General features: G+C 40.5%; 1 protein-coding gene across 1 annotated transcript in view; it reads right to left on the bottom strand.

Moving 5' to 3' along the window:
* The window catches only part of SORCS3 (sortilin related VPS10 domain containing receptor 3), a 602186-nt gene that overhangs the window by 54602 nt on the left and 526854 nt on the right, over nt 1–20730 (bottom strand). Inside the window, exon 14 of the mRNA XM_068549046.1 lies at nt 14436–14543. Within this exon, the coding sequence (XP_068405147.1) occupies nt 14436–14543 (108 nt within the window). The remainder of the gene's footprint in view (nt 1–14435; nt 14544–20730) is intronic.

Here is a 20730-nt window from a genome sequence, read left to right as displayed (position 1 = left end):
CCACACAGAGGGATAGCTACTCATTAATTAAATGATTTCAAAGGGGATCTTGGTATATAATTGCTATAATTTAGGTGGAAACAATGCCACACTAAATGTAATTAGAGGAGCAGGCTATGTAAAGATGTTCTCGTCTTTACAGGAGAGCAACTCTGGGTTACCTGATTCTCCCCTGCATAGTAACCTGGTTCTTTTTTTGACCTCCAAATACACCAACTTTTATATACAGTTATAAAAGCTGAAAGAAGTTTCAAGGAGACAGTGGTTGACCACAATCTTTCCGAGAGGAAAAGAACAAGAATTCATCACTAGGAAACCACTGGAAATATGCAAAAGATATAATCAACAGTGCGTGGGGAGTTAGATTAGCAGGATGTCACTGTAGACTGACCTTTGAGGGAACATCTGGTGGAACTCCACTAGGATAATACTGTGTTGTCATCAAGCTGCCCCAGGACCTCCCCCTTCCCTTATCCTCCTCAGTCACTCCAGCACCAGCACCCTGAGCTCCTGTAACCCCCACCTCTCCCATCTCTGTCTGCCTGAAGAAAACCTTAAGAAAGAGAACAAGGCCAAAGCTGACTCTGCCAGTTTCTTCCTGACTTTCCTCTTTCTGTTACTGCCTCAACTGAATTCTCAGACATCAGGCTAGAAACCTCTGCATTAGCAGAGGCTCAGCCCTCAGTATGTCTTCTCTCTTAACCTCTAGCCTGACATTCAATCCTTTTCTTACACTTCTACAAAATCTCTCAGATTCACCAACTCCACTTGTATCCCACTCTTATGCCCTGATACTAATAATGGCCACCACTGACGGTCACCATTGACAGCATGCTTGTCAGGTGCCAGAGACTCTGCTGAATGTTCCCTGGCTATTATTACCCCGAATCCTCCACACAAGGCCTGAGAATCTTAGGTACAGCCTTTTCAGATGAGGAAACTGAGGCCCTAGGGCCGTGTTCAAGGTCAAGATTGAGCTAGGCTTCAAGTTGACATTCATGTGAGGCCAAAGCTCTTACTGGCTGCTCTTCCTCCGTCTGAAGACTGTATTCCAGGCTCTCAGTACCTCTTGCCCCCTCACTCATTTACACCCTACATCCATCTTCATGAAACCTATCCTCCACCTGTTTCCAGACAGTTGTCTTAAAACATTATTCCAATGACACCACATCTACACTCAGAAATTATGGCTATAGAATAGGGACCACGTTCCTAGAACTAGCATTCCATCTCATCCCATTCCATCATATTCCTTTCCAAACTTTTCTTCCTTCTCCCCTATCTGTTCTTGCCAAACTGGTCTATTTCCCTTTCTACAAATGCTTAGTCTACATAGATAGTTGTGTTTGTGTGCACGCACACACGTGCTGATGATAATAGCTGTGGAACATTTAGCAGAGTCCCTAGCATACACACACACACACACACACACACACCCCACACACATACTCCTGATTTCACACCTTATTTTTGCCATGTTTTTCACTAGAAACATCCTCCTTCAGTCTCTCCTGTCCTAAAACCTACCCAAGCCCCGACTTAAATGCCATCTCCTCTTAGAAGTGTTCCTGAGGTATTCAAAGTCCAAGTGATCTCTCTTCTAGACTTCCTGTGTGAGCACATGGTAATCTTCTCCCACGGAGCAGAGGCCTTCCTCAGTTTCCCTAACCCTTTGTCTCAGTAACACCATATCCTCCCTGTCTTCCTCTTACTTCTCCAAGTGTACTTCTCCCCCCACTCCTCCTCTTCACATCTCTGTTGGTAACTTAAGCCTTCTTCTTATCTGTCCCTACACTTGACATTGGTTCTTCATATGTGGCTCAAGAGGTCCCCTAATATCCTTCTATGACATTCATCTCTTCAACTTTAATTTCTATGCAGAAAACTCCCAAGGTACCTACTCTTGTTCCTAACCTCTTACAAGATTTAGTCACGAATATCATGCTAAGAACTTTGAATTTGATACAAGAGCTTCCCTATCTACCTTTGCAGCATTATCTCCTGCTACTTCACAGTGTTACTTGTGCTCAGACAGAATTCCCTTTTGTTCCACTAAAAGAAGCATGATTTCCTAGCGCTTGCTTTTCCTCTGCCAGGGGTGCCTGTCCCAACATCTGATCTTGTCCAACTCCTACCCATTCTGCAAGTCTGAAGTCAAATAATATGCAGTAATTCTTGGAAGGGGGGAAAGGAGAAGGAAATCTTTTCAAATCTAAGTATTTTGTAGTGACCATTTCGATTTCTCTTTTAAAGAACAAAACTAAGCAGATGAGGTGGGGTTTTTTAAATTTATTTTTCTTATCATTTTAAAATTTTGATTGAACAGAGAGAATATAATCTCAGTGGTATCAGATCTTTGGAATTAGTCCAGCCTTTGTATGTGGCCCAGTATGTAGTCAATTTAAAAAATACATTAAATGTTTTTTTTAGAAAACATATTCTCTATTTGTTGTGTGGAGGGTTGCACATAGTTCTCTTAAATCAAGCTTGCAATAGTGTCATTCATATCCAAAACCACACTAACTTTTGGACTGCTTAGTCTGTTGGTTTCTATGTGAAGTTTATTAAACTATCCCCCTACAATATTTCAAATCTTCCAATTCTCCTTGAGTTTTTGTAGGTTTTTGTATTATGCAATCATTGCACTATGCAGGTTTTGAGATTTTTCTATCTTCTTGATGGATTATTCTTCTGGGTTTTAATTTAAATGCTAACTTTTCTATTATGCGCTCTGTGATCTTTCTTCCTTCTCCACTCCTTTCCTTCTTCGGAAGAAAAAATGATCTCTTTCCTCTGAATTTTTGTAGCATTTTTTTCCTATGTTTTGAGTGTCACCCTTAGCACAGTGAAAGGTTACACAGCAAACAGTTCTTGGAGCCAGGAGTCCAATTTAGGCAGCTGCTGCTAATGTTATGACAGTTATCAGCACCGCTTTCAACAAGGCTCTCATATCCTTTTTTAAGCATTTTGTGACTCATTAGCAATCACTTGACTGCACAGTTTGGCACAGAGATATGGGCACGGGTGGGGGGATCTCTTAGGCTGCTTGCATAAAAGGCAGAAAACACCATGAAATATATAAAACTGAAAGCACAGCTGGAGGAAGTAAGAAAAGAGAAATAGGCAGAGAAGATGTTACCTAGAGAGCTCCAATTATGGCCCAATTTGTCTCAAGGTCTAAAGCACTTACTATGTGGAGAATTATGTACTTGAACCTGAACTATGGCAATCTTCATTGGTTTGGACTCTAGTTGGGAGTTCCTGGGCATGGAAAAGAGCAAACAGAACTATAAAGTCTTAGTACTCAAGACTAAGGGTCCTTAGGGATAAACCTTTGGCCCAACCCCTTCACCTGCTAGCTGGAGAAATCAAGCCCCAGGTAAAGTAGTGGTCTGCTCAAGAACACAAAGGACCAGAACCCAAGTCACCTGAACCCCAATTTTTTCACCAACACTGACTGCTTTTCATGGGGATACCTTTGTGGCTTGCAGGTTGAGTCATGGTGCGCCATATGTGACAATAGTACCATGAGTAATTGCTGGAAGAACATGATCACATCCAGGGTTACGGTTAACCAGGGAAGGCTTCAGACAAGACCCACTTTCCACATTTTGCTGGCTTTTCCTTAAGGCTCCTGTGTCTAAAGAGAGCTCTGGGTTTTCCAAGCTGTAGCCTGCAACTCTGGAACTATAAATGTGTGCTAGTAGGTTCTTCTAAGAGAGGATTTTCTTTGATGTGCTAAGATCTGTCATTCCTCTGCACAGTCTAATGGGCCAAATGAGTCATCAGAATGACACAGACAATGATGTATTCTGGGTTCTAGGGAAATGAGCTGTCCTCCAGAGACAGCTTAGCTGCTCTCATCAAGCCCCTAAGGTGGGTAAAGGTCAGAGATACTAGGGTGACGGAATCTAAATTGGACTTCATGGATGGCCAGTAGGATGGAGGGTAGGCATAGACCTTCAGTTCACAAATGAGGGGAATATCCCTCTGGGAACCAGGGAAGAGGGAGTCTCCCATTGGTCCAGGTGTTGCCTCCACATTGACATGTAGATAAACGTGCCCCAAATCAAAGGCTCTGCAATGACCCAGACTGGCTACTTGCAATTTCCCCTATTGACACATTGGATTTATTTCTCTTTCTTCTAAGTAAACAATTAAACCAGCTATGGATTCTGGTGAGTCACACACCATCTTCTCTGCCACCTCCGTCCAGGACTCAGAATTAGCCATTGCTAGGAAACCGCAAATCCCAACTCAATCCTTTTACTCCGCCTCAACTCCTTTCACTGGCTGGATGTCATTAATTTAAGAACAAATTATTAGAAACCTGGAAAACAGTTCTGAAATACCTGCAGATTTATGATGAAGTCATTTCACAAAAGGTCACAGGCAACCCTGATATAATTAAATCTTTCATTAATTTTTAAAATACGCAATAACTTACAAATGCAGCATAAATTAACCAGATGACCTTGAAAAGATTATTTAGAGCACTGCTTCATCAGAAGCCACTATCTAGCAATTTCCTGAATTTTTATTTTATGAGTGGGATTTGTCTTTTTCCATTCTTGTCTTTGATTGGGTTCTAGTAGCCTGCTTATTTGAAATGATTTAGTATTAATTTATTCAGAGCATTAGTCAGCACTGGGGAGTGATGGTGGGTAGTTGTGACTCTCCCTTCCTCTAGGTCATGACTTCAAAAGTAGAGTAAGTGTGACTCACATAATCATCTACACATACCTAAATGCAGCCTCTACTCTTTTATCTGGAAGCTGCTTTTTATTTCATGAGTAAATTTTGATAAATGATTTCCCTCTTCTCATTATAAAAAGAATGCATTCTCATAAAAAAACTGAAAACTTTAAATATCTATAGCTGAGAAAATAAAAACCCCACTGGAGGTAATCACTTTTAATATTTTGTGATATTCCCTTCCATTCACTGACAGTGTTCTTTCTCAGACTAAGAGATAAGCAGTAATCAGAATCCACAACCAGAGTTTAAATTTTTGGAAGTTAGAGGTAACCCTGAAATCTTTCTCGCCCTGTCTCTCTCTCTCTCACAAACACACACACACACACACACCACCACCACCACCACCACCATTAAAACTCAATTGGATTATGGAAAAATATTCCATAAATACTAGGGCTGAAATAAACCTCATACAAAACTGACCTTTCTTCTGTAGGGTACAGAAGAGGCTGTAGAACATAGCAACTTCCCATCAGCAGGGACCTTGGCTATCCTGTTTATGTCTTAGCCCAGCTCCTGAGGCTCTTAGAACAGTGCCTAACTTGTAGTGGGCACTCAATACACATTGTTGAATAAAGAAATGATCAATGTTCTTGCAATAGCAACTTGACACATGTGGACTCCTGAGTCCTCCTTTAAGTGTTCCTACGGAGTTCAGCTCTGGGAAAGGCCTAGGCTCCCTCACGCCTCCTTTGCCTCCATAGGCCCTTCCTCTCTGCATCCAAGGAGGAAGCTGCTGAGTAGTGATTTCATATCAAAGCAGAAAGAGCAGCGTCCTGGAAAGGCCAGGCTTCGAGGCCAGCAGTTGCTGGTCTCCAGAAATTCAGGCCACATCCTTGGCTTTCGGTGTGTGTCCATGCCACCTGACTGTTTTCCCATCAGGGTGTAGAAGGGATTAGTAGTAAAGGAGGTCAGTGGCTGCAGGGGAATTGCATTGAGTGAAAGTGAGACATGAACTAGACCTTAATAGAAATAGGCAGGGAATCAACAGCCAGGAATCCTGCACGCAGAGCCTGTGTTAGTTACACGATATGATGTTGGGTGAGATGGTGAAAACAGGCAGGGATTAAAAGGTTTGAAAATAAGTACCAGGAGAGAAGAAGGCAAGATTGAGAAAGCGACTAAAAGGCATCGGACCTGAAGAGGCAAAAGAAAGCAAGCTGATTTTTAAATGCACTGAAAGAAATCATTCAATGTCCAAACAACTTTGACTCTTTTCTCAAAACTTAATAAGCTCCTTCAACGGGTTTGAAAGTTTAAAGTCCACAACAATGGCAGTGTGGTCTGTGAACCTGTGAAAGATGAGCCAGGAGTTGGGTGATGAAGGAGAACCTAAGAGATGGAAACAAGAGGGAGAAGATAGATGCTCAAGATGGGGTTTGAGAGAGGAGGAAATATCTGGGAGTCAAAAGAGCTATAAGAGAGCAGGGGAAGGAGAGGTGCCATTTTCCTCTGTCGTCATATTTCTCAGTCTCCTACTTTGTGTCAAATCCTGAACCAAGAGATAAAAAGAATCGGGAAAAAGATAAAATTCAGCCCCTTCTTTTAAATAGTTTTCAGTTCAGGCCAATAGTATTATTCACTCTCGATGTATCTGCTGAGCCCCAATTATGCACAGGCCTCCATGTTCAGGGCGGCGGAGGATGACAAATAAGACAGTTGCCAACCTCATGAATCTTTCAGACTAAAAACGACCTCAACTGCAGAGATGACCAATATGTAAAACAGTTAGAACACAGTGCAAAAATAAAGGTGACAATGCCATTTCACCATGACCCAGCAATTCCATTTTTAGGTATGCGGTTCTGAGAACTTCTGTGTATGCATTTGGAGGCATATACAAAGATAGGACAATACTGTTTGTAATAGTGCACAACTGGAAACAGCCTAAATGTCCATCGACAGGAGAATGGAGAAATAAATTGTGCATATTCATGTCACGACATAATGCCACAGCATTATGTGTCTGGATCAGATGGATGTGTCCCAAGACAGATAATACTGAGTGACAGCAGCATGTAGAGGAATGACAGCATTTAGATAATTACACATTTAAAAACACACAAAGCAATACCACCTATATTTCTATGGATAACTAAATATGTATTAAAAGTATCGACAGACATACTAGAAGGATATACATCAAATTCACATCAGTGGTTGATCTGTGTAGGGAGTGAGGGGAAAGGTTCTGAAAATGGGCAATACCAAGAAAACCAACTCTACCTGGAATGCCCTGCTATTTATTTTAAAAATGTGAAACCCAAGTGATGACGTGTTAATATTTATTAACTCCAGGTTGTTGGCACACAGGTGCTCATAATATGATTTTTGTACTTGACTGTATTTTTAAAACTTTCAAAAAGAACTGTAAGAAAACAATATAGGTATGAAATTATGGATGTAGGATCTATACTGTGAATCACAAATTCAAAATCTTACAGGAGCCAGGAGAACAATGGATCAGAGATTTATGCCAATTAGAATTGGATTTATACAGGGACTCAGTGAGGCAATTGGCCCTAGACAATTTGCTGAGAGCATCTCTGGCCCTTCTCATCTGTCACTCTCCCCTGCACAGGCCAGGCAAGTTCATATTCTTACTGCTCCATGTTTGCTCACACTGTTCCCCCACCTACAAGACCTGTGCTCCTCCCTCTCTGCACAGACACAAAGCCCTACTTGGCTACTCTATTTTTAATCTCTTCTCTGATATCCATTGGCAACTACAATTTGTCCTACCCCCTTACCATTTACTTGTTTTGTAGGTCTTTCATGTGTTTGTCATATTTTTTCAGATAGACTGTGTTTGAATGGGTCTGCTGTGACTTCGTGTCTGGTAGCACAGTGGGTACCCATCAATACTTAGTGAATAACATCCCTGCCCCTCTTGCCCCAAACGCCACAGTCCTTTATTGAATAAACCTTGGAGAATTCTAGTATCTTTCTTCAAATTTCAGCTCTGAGCCTAAGGTTTGAAACTCACATTCCTTGCCCTCAGTTTTTCTCTTACTGAGTGTGCGAGCTGAGCCCCAGTGTCCTCCTCTGCCCAAGGACAATAATCCGATCTACCTGATGGGGTTATTGAAAAATGTCAATGAAATCAAGTTTGAGAGACAGCTCAGCAAGATACCTGACACAAAGGAAGGTATGGAGCAGACACAGGTTGGCTGCTGCCGGTAAGAAGTTATCTATTCTCTTCCAGGGAAGCTGCACCCCTCCTTTTGGGGATTTGTTTTCCCCCTGGGAGGCTGCCAGGTTCTCCCTGGCCCCCGTGAAAGATCAGCTAAATCACAACCAATTGGTTAAAACACTTCATATCAAGAAAGAATTTCAAACGTGGCTTTGAGGCTGTAGGAAAGCAGTGTTTTTCCATCTGATGCCACATCTGAGCCAAGCCAAAAAGAGCTCTCCTTAAAGTGCTAATTTGGGGGCCAGTAGTGGACCGAAGAGTCCCAAGTGCTCTAACAGCCACAGGCACCTCGTCAGCTGGAGAGCCACTGCCTGAGACAGCAATAGGCCCTCCGGCTTGTCAATTATCCAGCCCTGTTCTCAGCCTTAAGTAATAAGAACGGTCACATTTCACTGTGAATTAGACTAGACTAGATGGTTCCTCTGTCAAGGTTACCAGGGAGATGCTGAAATAATAACATTTGAAAAGACAGTGGAAAAAAGAGGAATAAAAGCAAGCAAATCCCATGCCTGCAAGCTGGGGACTATCTCTCCCACACAGATTCCCCTATAAAGCCACGGTGTTAGAAGTTTCCATGCTCCTGAGCTTTGGCCTCCGGGAGAACCGCACACTGGAGAGATTCTGTAGAAAGTGGAAGAAATAAGGAATCATTCCCAGGATGGTCCTCGTTCTCTAGCTGCCCTTCTGCGTCCACTGCCATTCCACTCCTGCTTCATCACCCCCTATACACACGTCTGCACACAGACACAGGCTGCTCTGATTCCTACCCAACTCCAGGCGCCCATAACTTGCAACTATTGGATTCTGATCAGAGCACTTCAGAATCTCTGGGGATCTATAAGCAACTCCCTAAAATGCTAGAGCCATGGGCCAGAGAAGTCACTATACTCACAATGGTGGTAAGATTATTGGGAACCATAAGAGTCATGTGTTAATTCATTCATTTCTTCATTCAATCACTTAATACATATATACGGTTAAATCCTCGGTGCTAGCACAAAACTGATGCACATGGCAGTCAAAAAAACAAAATACACAAAGATCCTCCCTCATGGGAACTTAAAGTCAGTGTGTGTGTGTGCACGTGTGTGTTGTTTATGTGCAAACACATGTGTGTCTGTGTCTCAAGGTTAGATGAAGGGGGAGGGGAACCTACTAAACCAACTGCCATTTTCATTAATATTTATTGCCCAAAGTGTTGTGAAGGAAAAAATACATAGGGCTAAGGCTATATATAGAGTGGGGCCCCAACCTGGTCTGGTGGGCTAAAGAAGAGTGTGCCAGAAAACTGATACTTAGGCTGACACTTGAAAGACTTAATTAGAAGCTTGGTTGTTCAAGTGGGGAGGGCAAGCACATTCCAGATGGATACACAGACAAAGACCCTGGGGCACAAAGGCACCAGTAGATCAGAGAAGGGTGGTCAGAGCATGGGGGCCAGAAATGAGGTCCCAGACATGGACTCAGTGTAGATATTTATAGATCATTCAATGAGTTGGACTTCATCCTAAAGTCAATGGAAAGCCCTCCACGCATTTTGTGAAGAGGAGTGGTGTTTCCATATTTCCAATTTCAAGAACATCACTCTGGATATAAGTCAAATTCCTAAACATAATCTAAGACCCTTCATGGGCTCAACGCCTTAACCCCAGTCATGCTCTCTCATGGTTCTTTCCTTTGCTTTGAAGTCATTCATTCTTTCAACCAATAAGAAGTGATTTCTGACTACATGTCAACCCTCTTTTAGGCACTGAGGTTAGAGTGCTCAACAAAACTGTTTAAAATGTGTGCTTTCTTTGAGCTTACATTCTATTACCTATTAATTGGTTGTCCATTGGTGAACTGCTACTGAAACTTCCAGACTGACTCAGTTGTCACATTTCATACATGTGAAGTTTTCACTTCCCTCTACTTGTATCCTGGTTATATAACTAGGGATTCTTGATGATTGTGTATCTCATTCCCCGCACCCCCCAACACACCAGACTGAGAGCTCCTTAAAAGTAGATATAATTGTATTTACCTCTTTGATATTCCTTAAGAGGGTCTAAAACATATCAGAAGCTCATGAAATGTTTCTGAATGAATGTGTAGTAGTCAGGGCTCTCTAGAGAAACAGAATGAATAGGAGATAGAGACAGAGACAAAGAGAGAGAGACAGAGAGAGAGAGAGACTGACTATATGGAATTGGCTCACACAATTATGGGGGCTGACATGTCCCAAGACCTGCAGGGTGAGTCAGCAAGCTGGAGACGCAGGAGGACCAATGGTATAGTTCCAAGGTTTGAGACCAGGAAAAGTGGAAGTTTCAGTTGGAGTCAAAGGCAAGAAAAAGCCATGTCTCAGTTCAAATGCAGCCAGGCAAGGAGCATTCTCTCTTGCTCAGGGAAGAGTTAGCCTTTTAGTTCTAACCAGGCCTTCAACTGATTGGATGAGTTCCACCCACATTAGGGAGAACAATCTGCTTTACTGGGTCTACTGATTTAAATGCTAATCTTATCCAAAAACACCTTCACAGAAGCATCCAGAATAACGCTTGACCAAGTACCTAGGCACGCCATGACCCAGTCAAGTTGACCCACAACATTAACCATCACAAACTTATATATATATTATATCCTCCAAATGAAGGCAACAAGGCAATAAAACCTTAGTGTGAATGAGCTAGCCCTTCTTTCTCCCTGACTTCAGTTGAACTACAGAGTCAGGGTTAACAGAAAGAGGCAGGATACAGAATTCAAATAGCCTACATCATAAATAAGTTTTTGGCTAAATGGCAAGGTTAAGCAATCTTGTCCCCAGATGGACCTCCTGTCCTCGAAGTTCCTAAAGCATATATAAAATTATTTGAACACCTGCTTTAGTCTTTGTCATGGCTATTCCATGCGAGAAAAACAGTGGTCATCCTCAGTGGGCCACTTAGTTTTAAAGTCCTTTTTAAACCTAAGACAGAGCCAGAAATTGCCTCTCGGCAATCATTCCAGGGCCTACACTTCTGGCTGTCTAAGGAGCCCAGGATCATTTTCATACTAGAGAAACTTTGAATTAATAAAAAGTTAAAAATAGGGAGCTTGAATTGTTTATACTTGGTTGGATGATTGCTTCCAAACTCATCTTAATTCCATGAAGGACAAATACCTGTCTGCCTCAAATCCCATATAAGAAAATTATGCACTATTCTAGTTCCTGTTCTACTTACTAGCATTTAAAGAATCTTGATAAGCAAGGTAGAAGGGAGACAAAAGCTCTGCCACACTCCTTGGAGTCTTACTGGGGAGGAAAGAAAAACAGAAGCACTAGATCATCTTTTCAGTCAATGGTTTAGCCCTGAGGTCAATCTCCCTCATATCCATGTGACCAGCTAAACCCCATCCAAAGCTGAGAAAAAAAAAAAAAAAAATTACCATTTACTATTAGATGAATACAGAATTTAAACTGTGGCTTTAAATTTCCTGGGGAACGCCAGGTCATGCAGAGATTGGTGTACATGCACTATTGTTCAAAGTAATGCCCAAGAGAAGCATGCAATGAGTTCAGAGAGGCCTCATTCAAGAGAACGCAGGATAAATCACAGTATGAGATAAGGAGAACACAGAACAAAAGGAGGACCAGTATGTCTCTTTGCTACAAAAACAGGGAAGACCTGACTTTAGGACCATACGTGTCTTCACTGCCCAACCTTCTAGGGCCATGTCAGATTTGATTGTGATGAGTAGCCACATTTGGCTCGATCCATTCAAGTAGATTGCACAACCTTCTTGAACGTGTGAACCTTCGCCTTACAGAACTTAGAACTCAATACTTGCAACTTCCTAGTGGCCATATTGGAGGAAGTCCCAGAAAGGAGGAAGGTTTTCTTTTCATATCTAGTGATTAAGCGAAGGATGGGAAATCATTTGGAAAAGTCAGCTCATGGTCAGAGATCCTTATGAAAAAAGATGGCAGTATTCCTAGTATTCTGGGGTACACTTCCTGGAATTCCTAAGAAAATATTTTAATCCCTTGGCAGAGTATTCTGGGTAACATGACAGAGTCATTTGTATGTCACATTTATTTAATGTATGCAGTCCACGAGGACAGGGGTTTCTTCTTGATTTGTTCATCTAGAATAGTATCTGACACATAGGTACCACTAGTTTTTTTTAATAGTATAACTTTTCGAAGGTCTTGCTGGGACCCTAGATCCTTGGGATTTCTCTCTCACTGTATCTCTGTTGTCTAAATCTCTCCATATATACATGTATATCTATGTGTACACATATACGTGTACATATGTCTATACACACAAATACTTGCATATATATTCACTATGCATATATATCTACATATTTATCAAATCATTTGTATTTTAGAAATAAAGTTTATGTTATGATACTGCCTTTGAACATCCAGAATTTGTATTTATACAACATATTGTTGCTGTGTATCTACCAAACGATGAGGCTTTAGACTCTAAGCATTACTAACATACTATATCTTAAATACTGTCTATGGCTCAAACAGCTAAACTTGCATACAACAGTGTTAACTCTTAATTAATAAAGTGACTTGACAGCAACAATAGAGTCCATTTGTTATCACAGGAAATTTAATTAGAAATTTAGATGGTGAGACAATTCTGTTTCGGAGGATATTTTAGGAGAACGAAAAGAAATTGCTGAAAAAACTCAAATTAAAGCTGTACTTCCTGAGTAACAAATTCTACAAGAAATCCTTGTTTACATTGTACAACAGAACTGTCCAGAGAAGTTCTATCATGGCACAAGTTGGCCTCTAAAGACATCAGTTACGAATACAATATACCCCTTGGGAAGACTGTAGCAGCGCCTCATAGGGTTTGACATCATGTCTTTCAATTTCCAACAATAGATCATACGTGCCCAACACACGGATCATGCTCAGAAATGAGCGTTAAGTCTTTAAAAGACACAGTTCACACCCTTGAAGTTAGAGAGAAGGTTGTACAGGCAATTTGGAAAATTCAGAAAGAATTAAAGAAGATAATTTAAAATCACTCTTCGTTGCACTTGTTTCAAATAATTTTAAAGACATTTTGTGGAGCCACCCAAATTTTCTGTTACGAACATTTTTTAAATAATGAGGACACTGGGAATCCTACAGACTCTTTTTATAGACATACCCTATAGACATGGAACCCCTTTGTAGTGTTTCTGCTGAATTTCCTAGGACTGGACTTTTGTCCATTTGTTCTGTCTGTTTTCTCCAATTTGTGCACCATTTTCCATCATGGCTGGGTTCTTTCTGTCATTCTGAAAGCTCAGAGGAGTGGCTGGTCAGCCCTCTGGATATGAGGATGGAAGTGGAGGGAAGGAGCATGGCAAAAAGTGGTCCAGTCTGGGGCTAGATTACAACATTTGATCAAAACTGCGTAGCTGCAGTTATAAAAGATTTTTCAACTGATCACTCTGGGAAAAAAAGTAAAGCATAGGAATTAGCCATTTGCCCTTGTATTTGCCTCCTCCGCAAAGCTCATCAGTGTCATATCAGGAAAAGACTGATTCAAACTATAAAGAAATTAATGAACGCAAAGGTTAAAAGAAGAGCAGTGTTCCCTAGAGTAAGAAGATGACAGCGTTCCCCCAAGCTAGCCCAGGAGCATTCTATGAGCCTTTCTGTGACAAGTCCACAGTATAGAAAATTCCCCTTAATCTTGCCCAGCAGACTCCCTTCATTCTGTCCAGCAAATAATTAAAGTGTAAGATATTCCAGTCTCTTGGGAGTAGGGGAGGTGGAGGGCGGTGGGGTTTCGTATTGCTGGTGAAGGGTTACCACAACTATTCCTCCACACCCCCCCTACCTACAGCAGTGCACACAAACACGCATAATCAACTTTTTAAGAATTAAACTTTGATATAATTTTAGAAAACACCAAATTATTATTATCTTCTTTAATATTCAGATAGTACTTTGGAGCTTTTTACAGCTTTAAGATCTATATCTCTACCATTATTTTCTACCATTATTCTCATTGTAAAGGAGTGTAGAAAAATTTTCACAGCAAATTAATCTGAAGTGGAACAATAGCAACTCTGTGTGTGTGTGTATATCACAGGCTCTAGGAGGTTCCCTAAAAACATTCCCTGTTTTCAGTAAGTTGGCTGTTTTGTTCCCTCTGTCCCCATCTCTAGTTCCTTACTAGGCTGTTTTGGAAAGAGAGAAAACACATCGAAAGACTTAAGCTTTCTGTTTGCTTGGGTTTTGGATAAATGGAAATTTGTTACAATACTTTAATTTTATGAGAAACCTTAACTTTTCAATTAGAAGCCCAGCTTCTCTAATCCTGTCAGTAGCCTCTTGAGTTGGTGGGTGTTGCATAAATATGTCCATCTTACAGATGAGGAAACTTTGGTCCAGAGACTGAAATGCTTTCGTGTAAGCCTCCCTGGGGAAAGTCCATGGTCTCCGTGGAAGTAGAACCCAGGTCTCCAGGCTCCTTTTGACCACAGACAAAGAAGTACTCACGTCATAATTTGGGTCTCCACGCCTGCCTCCACCAGAGCACCGTCCACAAAAAGAGGAACCGAAGTGAAACCGTACTTGTTCCAGGAGTGGCCCTCGTCAAAACTCACCCTGGGTTGGAAACAAGTAGATGGAAGAGACAGCTGAAAATAAAACCACACAGTTTTGCAACCAGTTTTCAGGTGATTAAATTCTCCTCTGTATCTCCCTTTCTGGCAGTTTGGATTATCAATAGGTATTAATCTTCAACATCTCCCTATATTTTTATGAGATTTTATCAAAATTGCATTTCCTGGCCCAGGCACAGACAGCACCAAGAGCTGCAGAAATAGTTCAACATCTCAGAATTGAAGGAAAAAAACCACCCAAGCGGGAGGGCTTAGTGGCTGGAGTATCATGTTTCAAGTACTCAGAATGGAACCCGAGGTTCAATTTACAGCACAATCAATTCAGCCTCTGGCGTCTCTGACACAGATAAATTCAGTAGTGCGGGGTTTACCCTATGGGAGGGGAGGTGTGTGTCTTTCAGATCAAACCTTAAAAATAGCAATTTCCTATTTGTTCAGAATGGATGAAGTATCATTTTCCCTCCCCGATGCCACTTTAAGGGGCTTTTAGGGACGAGTACTGAGTGTCTGAGATGTTCTGGGCAACACTGTTCCATCTTTCGACCAACGGTAAGGGGAAGGTCTGGCCCTTTGTGGACACAGCATCTGAAACTCTTTAAAGGAATGCTGCTAGCGGAGAGGATTTGAGCAATCTTGAGCAGTCGCTTCCTTCCCTTTCCTGATATTATCGAGTTCCCTACTGCTCCTTGATTTAACCGGAGGACAAAGCCCAAAGACCATCGCCTCTGAGAAGCTTTTCCCAACACTCCTCCTTCCCTAAGGCAGCTTTATTTGCTTCATTTTCTGTGATTCTTTTGGCCTGGTTAATTCTTAATTTTTCTCTGACTCCACAACACAGGATTCTGAGTTCAACCGTAGAAACTCTATTTTCCTACAACACCCAGGCCTTCCCCTATCATGGTGCTGAGTGATGACTTCTTAACTCATCTTGAATCCCTCCATTCAACATTATAATCTTGGGAATTCAGGGGTCACATATGTCTTGTGCATTGTCTGACCACCCCTCCCCCACACCGATATCACCTACATATCTTTATTACAATGCTTCTTACCTGATATTACATACATAGTTTCAAAAGATATGTCTGACTCTCCCACTGAACTGCGATCTTTTTGAGGTCAAAGACCATACTGTTCATTTTTGCATTCCTAAAATTAGCAGAAACACTGGCACATGGTACTATATAAATGTTAAATGAATATATGAATGAAAAAAATAAGAAGTGATTACGGAAACTCTTTTAATCCATCCAATAATTTTTTAAGCGTTACTTACACTGGCATCCATGAATTGGATGTGAATCCCTGTCCCCATTACTAGTCAACCTACTCAGTCCATTCTCTGGATATTACTTGTCTCTCTATCTTATCTTCTCTTCCCAAATAAACTGATCTTAAAAATTAGAAAGTCAATCTCTTTACCCAGCTAGAAAAACTAGTCTCATGCAATCAGAAGTTTTGTATTTCTGGTATACTGACGCCTACTTCTACAAACAAAAAGCAGGCAGCGGTTATAAAAGTTTTTACGAGTTCCTAAATTATCAGTATCTGTCTTGACTTTTTATGAACAACTTTACCCAGATATCTTTGACATACAAAAACTGTATATATTTAAAGTGTATAACTTGATGCTTTGATATAGATAGATAGATAGATAGATAGATAGATAGATAGGGATAGAGTGAAACGTTGGCCACAACGAAGCTGGTTTCTGAGGGGGTGGGAGTGGAGGGTGGGCAGGAGGAAGAAATGAGGAGACGTTGGTCAAAGGTACAAAGTTTCAGTTATGCAAGAAGAATGAGTTCTTGGAGATCTAATGTATAGCCCGATGATCTAATGTATAGACAAGTCAATATTGTCTTGACTTTTAAGGACTTGGCCATTTCAGCCTTTTTTTTTTTTTAATAGGCTGAAGGCTAAATAATCACTGAAGCTGAACCAGAGGAAGTTGGGCAAATCTGAACTGCTTCTCTTGGAAATGAGTTTCTCATTCAAAAGTGAAAACAAGAGCATAATTGGGAATGGATTTACCTTTCATGCCATGTACCCTCCTGGTTCCTAAAATAATCGTAGGTATTTCAAAGTATGTCACGGCCACTAACTAGTTAAGTCTGTCTGGTAAGTCCAGAAGGTATAAAAAAGATATTTGTTTAGTTTTTGGTTTGTTTATTTTGATGACTTTGGATTGATCATTGTCTTGATAGGAAGAAGCCAACGTGGTTGAAGACCTCTGTCCTTATCTCATTCTCAGAGTTTCCTTAATGATGAAGGTCAGTTATTAACATTAGCAGAAAAAATTGCAGTGAGTGCCACCACATCCCAGGGAAGGAGAAGCCTTCATACCACTGCCATTAACAGGGCAGAGGACAGTCATCTTTACTTTATACCTGAAGATAAGACACCACAAAGTAATAGAAACAGAGGGACCATCACAGCCTTCTGAGCTCTGAGTTCTAAGATGTAAGCTCCAAAGAAAAACTAAGCCCAAGGTGGAGAGATAGGGTGTGGAAGATAAAAGCACGCTGTATGAACTGAATCCATATGGAAGGATCAAAAGCATGGATTAAGCAATTCTCATATCAGACAAAATAGACTTTAAAATAAAGACTATTACAAGAGACAAAGAAGGACACTATATAATGATCAAGGGATCGATCCAAGAGGAAGCTATAACAATTGTAAATATTTATGCACCCAACATAGGAGCACCTCAATACATAAGGCAAATACTAACAGCCATAAAAGGGGAAATCGACAGCAACACAATCATAGTAGGGGACTTTAACACCCCACTTTCACCAATGGACAGATCATCCAAAATGAAAATAAATAAGGAAACACAAGCTTTAAATGATACATTAAACAAGATGGACTTAATTGATATTTATAGGACATTCTACCCAAAAACAACAGAATACACATTTTTCTCAAGTGCTCATGGAACATTCTCCAGGATAGATCATATCTTGGGTCATAAATCAAGCCTTGGTAAATTTAAGAAAATTGAAATCGTATCAAGTATCTTTTCCGACCACAATGCTATGAGACTAGATATCAATTACAGGAAAAGATCTGTAAAAAATACAAACACATGGAGGCTACACAATACACTACTTAATAACGAAGTGATCACTGAAGAAATCAAAGGGGAAATCAAAAAATACCTAGAAACAAATGACAATGGAGATACGACGACCCAAAACCTATGGGACGCAGCAAAAGCAGTGCTAAGAGGGAAGTTTATAGCAATACAAGCCTACCTCAAGAAACAGGAAACATCTCGAATAAACAACCTAACCTTGCACCTGAAGCAATTAGAGAAAGAAGAACAAAAGCATGGATTAGATGGAAGAATGGGAGCAGCAAAAACACTAGGAAATGCCAACATCCAGGTGGAAAGGCTAGCATACACAATAACCAAAGTCTAAGGATGACATAAAATTAGCATAGGCCAGGGGACAGTTCTCCAGAGCCAGGGTGAGGAATGAATGCTGTGACTATAATTTATGGTCAACGTACCACTAGGAAGCCCAGGTTCGTGCTATTCAGGTGACTTTCTGAGATCAGTAATTTCTAACACCCAAATATTTCATGCCGAGATAATTATTAAAACCAAAACAAAACTCCTAAAGAAACTCCAAAAAAATACATTATAAAATTTAATCTCTTGAGTATCAGAAACTTGGGTCTGTCATTTGTGAGAGCTATTCTTTCAGATGACTAGGAGTTTTCAGATGTTCTGAAGTAACTGTATTGAATGGTAACCCCATGGGACCCACCTTCTCCTCCTCTATTCAATAGCTCATTAATAGCCAAGACAAAGGAATTGGGAATCCCTTATTAGGCCCACAGGTGAAATTGAAATTGATAAGACTGCCAGTACTCAGGGAGACAGGGGTAAAGTTACAATTGACCTCTAAATAGTGACAAGACAGGACTATAGAACCAAAAGAAAATAGAATTCACCTAGCAAATATTTATTGACATCTACCATGTGCCTGGTTGGCAGTAGCCAATGTTCTGGGGATATAGCAATGAACAAGAAAGGGAAGGCCCTAGCTTCAGTGGAACTTACATTCTAGTTTGAGGAGACAAACAATATGTAGATAAATGGATACAAAAAAATATGTTAAAAATAAGTGTCATGAAGACAGTTAAAATAGAGGGATATGATAGAGAGTGAGTGAAGCTACTTTGTATTGAAAATTTAAGAAAGTCCTCCCTGAGGAGGTGACATTTAAACTGAGATCTGAAAGATAGTAAGGAATTTGCTATGCAAAGATCAAGGTGAGAGCCATTCTGGAGGGCAGACCTGGTGTGAAATGAAGTTGCTGTATGGGAAGAACAGAAAGATGGTTGGTGGTTGTAGATTACTGGGAAAGGGATTAATAGGAGGAAATGGAGTCAAGAAAATAAGGCTGGGCCAGATTACAAAGGACCTTGTTCCCAGCTGAAATGGGAGAGAGATGATTTGATTTAACCTTTACAAGATGGTTTCTTTGTGGTGAATGGATTGTCAGGCCCCAAAGTTGATGCAAGGAGAAGAATCAGTGGGGGAAGCATGGCAATTATAAGAGACCAAGTAAGAGAAGGGGCTTGGATAATGGTTTTAATAGTGGACACAGAAAGGGATGAAAGGTTGAGGATATTTTTACACGTAAAGTCAGTAGGACTTTTAGGCTATTTTTACAGATGAAGTCAATAGGATTTTGCTTGAACAAAAGAGAGAAGTCACAGACAACATGGATTTGGGGGGTTAAGCAACTGGGAAAGGGAAATGTAAAGAACAGGAGAAGCAAAGCTTTTTGTTTATTTATTTGTTTCTGTTTGGTCCACATCAAGGTTGAGATGCTTTTTGGATTTCCGTGTTGTAACACTGTCAAGAGGACCTTTGGATGGATGCATCCGGATTTCTGGAGACGGCTCAAAGCCAGGGATGTAGATTTGGCAGTCACTTATAGAGAGGACCAACTTAAAGCAGAATGCTTCATTAAAATGAAAAAACAAAAAGCCCCACAGCCAGAGAAAGGAAAAAGAGTAACTAATGAGAAGCTCAAGCTGGAAAAAAAAAAAATGAGGTGATTGTCAATCACAAGGTAAATACTTTCCAGCAATGTCCCTATTGTGATAATCAAAGGCACTGTGAGTCTAGCGTGTGTTCACAGACAGGTAGCATGAATAATAAAAGAAATTATCCTTCCACCAGATCCTCAATACTATGTTCAGTTTCATTCATTGTAGAAAACTGACAATCAATGTGATTAGAAGTAAGAAACAAGTTGTTCTAGAAACAGGTTATATGATTTGAAGATAGCTTAGGGTAAAGAAGAATAAGAGCTGAATAATTTACCATCACCTTTTAACTTTTTTAGTAAGAAAGCTTCCAAATAGTTCAACACGCAAAAATAATTCTATTGTTGCCTATGGAAAAGGGATAACGTCTGTGAATGAAATCAGAGAGAATGTGGATAGATGCATGAAAATATCAATTAAACAATACGGATAGAATAAGGTAAAAAAAGATTTCTATTCTCATAATTGTTCTAAAAAGGAAAGTCAAATATTTGAACAAGAATGTAAGTTCCCAAGTATTTTGTCTTGTCCTTTGGTATATCCCAGCCCCTCTACTAGCGCTGGATAAATAGTATAGGCTCAATGAATATGTGAGAAATAAATGAACAAATGCATGCAATCTGTCTTAAATTGTGTATCTGATCATTTCCCAGAACTTAGAAAGCCTAGACAGAGCCATCTCTTGAGGTCCTTTATAGGCGAAGGACTCTAAAAATCGCATGCATTTCTGGAGCTGACTTACTCTGCATAGGTCTGGGCAGCAGAACAAGGACTGATGGACAGAAATTACAAGTAGATTCGTTATTGCTCAGCACAAAACAATCTTCCTAACAACTAAAGCCAATATACAGGGTGGAAACTCATTCAAATTGGTCAGCTCTGTGTCATCCTGGTGAAGTGGGGTGTCACTCTTAGGTGTCACAGAGGTATCTTCTGTAGTATGTGTGAAACTAGACTACTTGCCCTCCAAGACCCTTCCTTACTCCATGCATTGATGACTTTATAATATTGAGGTAAGAGCCACTAAAAGGAACAGAATCTTCCAATAGAATCTGATTCCAACAATCAGAATCCTCCCCGGAACACTCTAGCACAGA

Source organism: Eschrichtius robustus, chromosome 7 (genome assembly GCF_028021215.1).
Source record: "Eschrichtius robustus isolate mEscRob2 chromosome 7, mEscRob2.pri, whole genome shotgun sequence".
Taxonomy (NCBI): Eukaryota; Metazoa; Chordata; class Mammalia; order Artiodactyla; family Eschrichtiidae; genus Eschrichtius; species Eschrichtius robustus.
Note: the sequence above shows the minus strand (reverse complement) of the source record. Positions and strands in the feature narration are given on the sequence as shown.